This window comes from Syzygium oleosum, unplaced genomic scaffold (assembly GCF_021117445.2).
Source record: "Syzygium oleosum isolate NSW1041296 unplaced genomic scaffold, Sole_v2.1 Sole_v2.33, whole genome shotgun sequence".
In the NCBI taxonomy this organism is placed as follows: Eukaryota; Viridiplantae; Streptophyta; class Magnoliopsida; order Myrtales; family Myrtaceae; genus Syzygium; species Syzygium oleosum.
This window is the reverse complement of record NW_026607517.1, coordinates 2,163,563-2,171,051: the sequence shown is the minus strand read 5'-3', so window position 1 is coordinate 2,171,051 and position 7,489 is coordinate 2,163,563. Positions and strand designations below refer to the sequence as shown.

Sequence of the window (7,489 nt, the reverse complement as noted above, 5' to 3'; positions counted from 1 at the left end):
AAGCAAAAGAAATGCTTTTTTAATTTGAATTCCTAACAAACGTCTATCTTGGTATACTTTCGGTGGTAATAATCACCAACGTGCATCTCTCTGTAATGGAAAACGATGCTTCATATCTTAGTAGCTTCACTGAAAAACAGAGCAGACAAGGAACCTCATACTTTAGTATTCTTTGTTCCCCTCATCATTTGACGGCATCATAACTCGCGTCGAAACCCCTTATTCTTTCACCTTTCTTCTGCTTAAAGTCCAGAAGAACGTTAACTCCAAAGGCCGAAAGAATCGCGAGGAATTCGATGCAGACTTCTCGAGCTGAACAGGGACGAGGGAGAGGTCAAGAAATTCCCCAACATATCAAATCGAAAGATCCGACAAAAGGAGATTTTTACGCACGGCAACAACGGAAATTTCAACATATTTTTATGAAGATGTGTTGAACGCCCGCAATTCTGATTTAACTCGATTGCCTAATTAACGCGGCCGATATGCAGATTGAATTGAGAAAAAGACCAGATCAACTTTGATACTCTCACCATACATAAACGACCCCAACCCATTGTTATTCCCATACCTGTGAAGATGTGCACCAGCTGGACCCGATATCAATATGATCGCCGAGGGCCGGACCGAAACAGTAGAAACTCCCTGCCATATTTTTGCCATTGCCAAGCTCTGTCTTTCGCAATGGCCACACCGAGATTTGGTAAAGTCCCCCGTTCAATGCCATCCACAGTGCCCCACATCAAGCATCGCGACCACCCTGATCATATCGGTTTTAATTACAGTACACAAAGCGGCGTAATTAGGGTGGGCTCGAGCCCGGTCCGGTCCGGTCCACCTATCGTCTTCTGCATCGCGGGTATCCATGAGTTACCTAACCCCCCCAAAGCGGCTCTCTCGAACAATGATCTTGTTATCGAGTACCCACGAACTATAGATACATTTGATTAAATACGGCACTCGAATGACGGGCCCTTTCGTAATTAACTTTATTTGGGTGCAAAGAAAGAAAGTGAAAAAAAAGATTACTTTCATCCTCATCAGCTGCAAAAATGACAGCAACAGATTTCTGCGGCTTTTACAGCCCCAAGAACAGTGCGGTCTTTAGCACTTTCTTTAAACCGCGGAGTGACATAAATTCATTTCCTTTACCATCTCTCTCCCTCTCTCTCTCTCTCTGTCTGTCTGTCACATCGGCACATTTTTCTTTTACAGCAAGCGGGGAAAGAAGAAAAGGAAAGAAATGAGAAAAAGGAGCTCACTTTCCTCTCTCGAGAGTCGAGACAAAAGAGAAGGTGAATACGGGGAAAAAGCCCATTTAAATCCCTCCCTCCCCCCTGCCATTTCTAGAGAGGGAAAGAAATCAGGGGCGTATTTATTTATGCACATTCATATGGGAAGAGAGGGAGACAGAGGAGGGGAGAGAATCATAAAGGTAATGACAGTAGCAGTTCGCAGCTTAGCTGGAGCATGCGGGATCACCGGCGGTCAAACCCCTCCTCGTCGCCGGAAATCGGTCTCCATCACCCCCTGACTCCGATCTTTCTTTCGGGTCGCTCGCCATTTCCATCGCTGCTGCTTCTTCTTTTTCTGGGTATTTTACAGAGTGAGAGAGAGAGAGAGAGACGATGTGCGGGAGAGAGAGAGAGAGACAGAGAGTCTGTGATTGAATATTGGAAGAGCCCCCCCCTGTTCTTGCTTGCGTGCTGTGAAGCAAAACGAGCGCATTCGTGTCACACAGAGAGAGAGAGAGAGAGAATAAAAATGGAGATGGGGGGTTGTGCTTGAGAGTCTTGACCAGTCGTTTCTCTCTCTAGAATTATTTTCTCTCAAAATTTTATTGTTTTTTTCTAGTGCCCGTCTCTGCCTCTCTCTCTCTCCCCTCCTTTGTCAACCGAAGAAAAAACTGGAGAAATCTTAGAGAGAGAGAGAGAGAGAGAGAGAGAGTAGGTGGAGAGAGGGAGAGACAGAGCCGCAAAGAAGCGGAGAGAAGCAAAGGGGAGACGGGGACACAGATTTTTCACCTACTGCCGTCTCTCTTTGAAGGCTCAGAGGGCTGCTCTGGCTTTTGCTTCGGGATTGAGGTAAGCAAGTTTCTCCGAGAAGGCAAACGCATTTGGCATCAATCCGTGTAACAGGTCTCGTTCTAGTTTGCAACAGAGCAAGAGGGCATTCCTTAGCTGGGGGGAAAAAGAAAGATGGGGTGATGATGGTTGAATTGTCAGATCAATGTTGTTTGTGAAGCATGAGGAAGCATAGGAGCGAGGTGGCGTTGTTTCTCTTGCTCCTGGTGTTACTGTTTAGCGAGCTGACGATACAGCAGCAGCCGCTGAGTTCGGGCACCGAGCGTGTTGCTCTGCTTCAGCTCAGATCTTCTTTAGGGATTCGAAGCAGGGAGTGGCCCAGGAAGGCGGACCCCTGCTCCTTGTGGCAAGGTGTGAAATGCGAGAATGGTAGAGTCACAGGGATCGACATTTCCGGGTTTAGGAGGACTAGACTTGGTAGCCAGAATCCGCAATTCGCTGTCGATGCGCTTACCAATTTCACCCTGTTGACGTCCTTCAATGCCTCCGGGTTCTCTCTCCCTGGTCAAATACCCGACTGGCTCGGGCAGCGGCTCGGGTCCCTGCAAGTGCTCGATCTCAGGTCTTGCGGGATAATTGGCATTGTGCCCCCCAGTCTTGGTAACCTGACCAATCTCACTAGCCTGTATTTAGCGGATAATAGCTTGAATGGTACAATTCCATCGAGTTTGGGCCAATTGTCTCACCTTTCAGTCCTTGACCTTTCGAGCAATGCACTCGATGGATCTATTCCTTCATCCTTTCTATCTCTTCGGAATCTCTCCACTCTTGACATTTCTTCCAACTCCTTATCTGGGTCGATTCCTCTGGGCATCGGAAACCTCTCGGGCCTTCAGCATTTGAATCTTTCGGGCAATGAATTGTCTGGTTCATTACCTGTGCAGCTTGGGCACCTGGGAAATTTGGTCGACTTGGATCTCAGTTTCAATAATATATCCGGGTCAGTGCCATCAGATTTGAGAGGACTCAGAAGTTTACAGAGAATGTTACTGGGTAACAATCTACTCGGTGGGCCTTTGCCAGATGACTTGTTTTCTAATCCCAGTCAGTTGCAGGTTGTTGTCTTGAGACGTAATTCCTTCACTGGTTCTCTTCCCAGATTGTTGTGGTCAATGCCAGGACTGGTTCTGCTGGATATCTCTGGCAATAATTTCACAGGTCTTTTGCCAGACACAGGGTCGAATGCCACTGCTGCAGTGTTGAATATTTCTCAGAATTTGTTCTACGGTAATCTCACTCAGCTGTTAGTGGGGTTTGGCTTTATTGATCTGTCGAAAAATTATTTTGAGGGCAAGGTTCCTGATTTTGCCAAAACTAATTCATCTCTTGGCAACAATTGCCTCCAAAATGTATCCGATCAAAGAACCGCGGGCGAGTGCGCCTCATTCTATGCTGAGAGAGGTCTGGTTTTTGATAATTTTGGACAGCCAAATGCCACCCCGCCTTCTCCTGCTCCAGAAACTAAAAAGAAAAGCAAGAGGAATTTAATTATTTTGTGTGGAGTTTTGGGTGGGCTTGTTCTTGCGTCTCTTCTGGCTGTGCTTCTTTGGTTGCTCATATGCACCCGTAAGAGGGGATCGTCGAATCAGAGAGCGGTTGGCGTTGGGCCAGCTTCAGCTGGTGGAACGCCACTGCCTTCTGGAACATCAGTTGACTTCTCAAACTTAGGCGATGCATATACATATCAGCAGCTGCTCCAAGCCACAAATGAGTTTAATGACTCGAACCTCATTAAACACGGACACTCAGGGGATCTCTTCAGGGGCATCCTGGATGGCGGGATTCCTGTTGTCATTAAGAAGGTTGACCTACATTCTATCAAAAAGGAAGTTTACCCTGTTGAATTGGATTTCTTTGGTAAGGTTTCCCATGGAAGGTTTGTACCATTTTTGGGACACTGCCTGGAGAGTGAGAATGAGAAGTTCCTGGTTTACAAATATATGCCCAACGAAGACTTGGCAAGTTCTTTATTTAGGAAAACCAGCTCAGACGACGATAGTTTGCAATCTCTGGACTGGATTAAGAGACTAAAGGTTGCGGTAGGAGCTGCAGAGGGTCTATCTTATCTTCATCACGAATGTATTCCCCCTCTTGTGCATAGGTACTTCAGAAATCACTTGCTTTTGCTTCTATTTTGATGTTTCACGAATCCTCCTATGATTCATTCTTTTCTCCTCGTGACAATTTAGTATGACTTCCTCGAACTCTTTCTTTCGTGAATTACAGTAATGGTATGGGACCATATATTTGATATTGATGTTGTAAGGGTGCCTTGCTTTAGAGTGGGAAGTTATCTTTTGCATTCGGTTTCAGATTAGATTTTGCTAATCTCATTCTAAGTTGTCTTTCATTATGCTTGCTGAAATTAATATGCATAGTTTGATGGTAGTGAACAAGTATTCTGGATCACAAGCAATTAAACACGCCCGATCTTATTTAGTTCCTACAGAAGCTGGTCATGGATTCACTAGAGGACGACTATATACATATACGAGTGCTCATGTGTGTGTGAAGAACTGGTCCAGACTCTCCAAACTTTTATCTTAACAAGATACAGAATATCTGTGATAAAGAAATAAGTACATTGATGTATTGGAAGGAATGACATGTCCTTGTTTGTGAATGAAGGGATGTTCAAGCGAGTAGTATACTTCTTGATGATAAATACGAAGTGCGTCTGGGAAGCCTCAGTGAGGTCTGTGCTCAAGAAGGGGATACACATCATAGCAGAATCTCAAGGTTACTGCGCTTGCAACAGTAAGTATAAGCATTCTGCTATCAGTTGTTAAAATTTTGTGAATTCATGCTTATATGTGAACTGGGTGTAAATAATCGTTTACTGAGATATTGTTTCTGGACCTTTTCTATACTTAGTTCAGTCCAGATGACTGTCGTTTTTTCTTATCATAATAATGTATTGCTGCTCTTGCTCTCTTTCCTGTGGCTCTATAGTATTTTCCTGGAGTTTATCTTCTGCTTTTTGCGATTTATAGGATTTTTCCTCAGTCTTATGGTCCTCTTTAAGAGTCCTTCACTTGGAATCAGAGCCTATTCTGATAGGTTTTTTTTTTTCCTGGTTAACTTCTTTAGTAGTGTTGAATCTGTTAGATTAAGTTGGTTCTTTTGATCAGGCTATTAACGGTTTGGAAAACTTTGTCTCCTCAACAGAATGTTGTGAGGGTAACGCATGCGCGATAAACATACACTTCATATACTCTTTAAAAGAAAACTCTGCCTGCTACTTACCTATCCTGACTAAATGAGAGCAGCGCTTCAACTAACACTTAACTAGTGGCCATTGCAGCCGTGGGTGGTGCTGATGGCCTCATATAATTAGAGAATCGGATATAGTTCTATTTTGGGTGTTGACATTGTTGACCGTAAAAACTTTGAGAATTTATGTCATTGGGAGACGGGATGAACTGAAAGAATGCATAGTGGAAGCATTTTAAGAATGCAGAAGAAGCAGACTGTCAGGTCCGTCATAGTATATGCAGATTCTATGGGTAATTTTGAGACCTTAGGGGTTCCTCCAATACAATATCATTGTTAGCATCGTCAGCCTACTTTCGGCAATGCAACTAACAGCAATGAAATATCAGGATTGGTCAAATTGGATTTTGTCAGTTTTTAAAGTAGATTCTGTGGTCAGATCTTTATTGTTCATTTGGGGCATGCAAATCCAGATTGCCCATATGAAAATACCTGCTTGAAGCTGCAGGTATCATGAGTCAAAGTTGACAGCAAAAACTAAACTATGAGACATAAAATGTCCAAATCCTTTTACATCCAGTATCCATCTCTTGGAAGAAATGTTCATATAGTCAATGCCATTGCCCACAATAAAAGTTCATACTGTTAATGCCATTGTCTAGAATGCTCCTGTAGCCCATTGCGAGGTTGCATTGTTGATCCAACTGCAGTAAACATCGATTATGTCCAAATTCCTTTTTGTACGGAGCTCCGGCTGAATTGTTGTTTAGCTTCTTCTTTGGGATAGGGACTGGTCATAAAGTTGAAGCTTAACGACTTTATAATTTAAAGTGCGATAATTTCCTTTCTTTTTTATACTTAATGCAGTGTCAGTAGACGACGTGAGAATTTTAACTCCATATGTGGCAATATATAGTATACAGAGTCTTCTCGATTCACTGTATTTAGTGGTATAATATTTGTTTTTTTTTTTGGCCTTTGGCAGGTCGTCGGAGCAAAGTACTTCTGGTAAGTGCCACTTACTTGTAGATTTTATGTCCATCAATCGTCTTTTCATCTATTTTATTTTCTTTATAGTTTCAAGATCGGGGCTTCATGATAATGTTCTTTTGATATAGTCAGTTGCCACATGCTTCACTAAATACAGTCGTAGGTGCTCTTTTAGGCAGGCTAAAGATGGGCTACGAAGCTCATAAAAGCAATCTCCGTTTTCTGTACTTTGGCTCTGGAACGACCTGGATGTTTCTGACTTTTCTTTGTATGTGGGAATTGCAGATTCTTCTACAGCAAATTGTGCATACGACGTGTATTGCTTTGGGAAAGTTCTACTGGAGCTGGTGACTGGTAAGTTGGGTCTCAGCGCATCCAGTGATGCTGAAACAAAGGAATGGTTGGAACAAACGTTACCTTATATCAACATATACGACAAGGAACTGGTCACAAAGATTGTAGACCCATTGCTCATCGTGGATGAGGATCTGCTGGAGGAAGTGTGGGCCATGGCGATCGTTGCGAGATCCTGCCTCAATCCGAAGCCATCTCGGCGTCCACCCATGAGATACGTATTAAAGGCTTTAGAGAACCCCCTGAAGATCGTAAGAGAAGAAAACATGGGCTCGGGAAGGTTGAGGACTACCTCTTCTAGAGGGTCGTGGAACGCCGCTCTGTTCGGTAGCTGGCGGCGCAGCTCATCGGATGTGGCAGTTATTCCGGCTTCCTCCGCCGCGAAGGCGGAAGGAACAAGCAGCTTTAAGCAGTCGGGGACCACAGGTTCGCAGGGAAGTAATCATAACGGTTCATCCTCGCACAGACGGCATTCTAAGGATATATTCCCCGAACCATCTGATGTACAGGATGTAGAGAGACAAGATCAGGAATAGAGGGGGAGAGGTTGATTTTTCTTCATTATTCTTTGACAATAAAATGCGGGCTTCCCATTCGAGTGCCCGGTTCTTTCGGCAAATTGGTCTCGCTTTTTGGAAGGGAAAAGGGGTTCCAAGCGAAGCAATTCTTTATCTGCTCGAGCAACCGGCTTGAGAATCTAAGAGAATCCTAAGCTGAGGAGCAGAAGTTGCAGAAATTGAACGATTTTCGGTAGTTTATGGCAAAGCTATTTTTGAATGTGTGGATGGTTCGTAACGGTTGGAATTTTGTGGGTGCGCCTTTTTATGAGTGTCGTGATAGCTTGTTGG

At 44.0% G+C, this 7,489-nt stretch overlaps 1 protein-coding gene across 2 annotated transcripts; it reads left to right on the top strand.

Annotated features, from left to right (window-relative positions):
• The first annotated feature begins 1,313 nt into the window (after positions 1-1,313).
• LOC115672551 (probable LRR receptor-like serine/threonine-protein kinase At2g16250) lies at positions 1,314-7,418 on the top strand. Of its 2 annotated transcripts, XM_056304828.1 has the most exons (4): positions 1,325-4,185; positions 4,713-4,841; positions 6,283-6,305; positions 6,573-7,418. In XM_056304828.1, exons 1-4 carry the CDS (start codon positions 2,246-2,248, stop codon positions 7,175-7,177), a joined length of 2,697 nt encoding a protein of 898 aa, XP_056160803.1. In that variant the 5' UTR covers positions 1,325-2,245; the 3' UTR covers positions 7,178-7,418. The 2 variants fall into 2 exon arrangements, with proteins under 2 accessions (XP_056160804.1, XP_056160803.1); XM_056304829.1 differs by lacking the exon at positions 6,283-6,305 and having other exon boundaries at positions 1,314-4,185; positions 6,573-6,789.
• Positions 7,419-7,489: the final 71 nt, after the last annotated feature.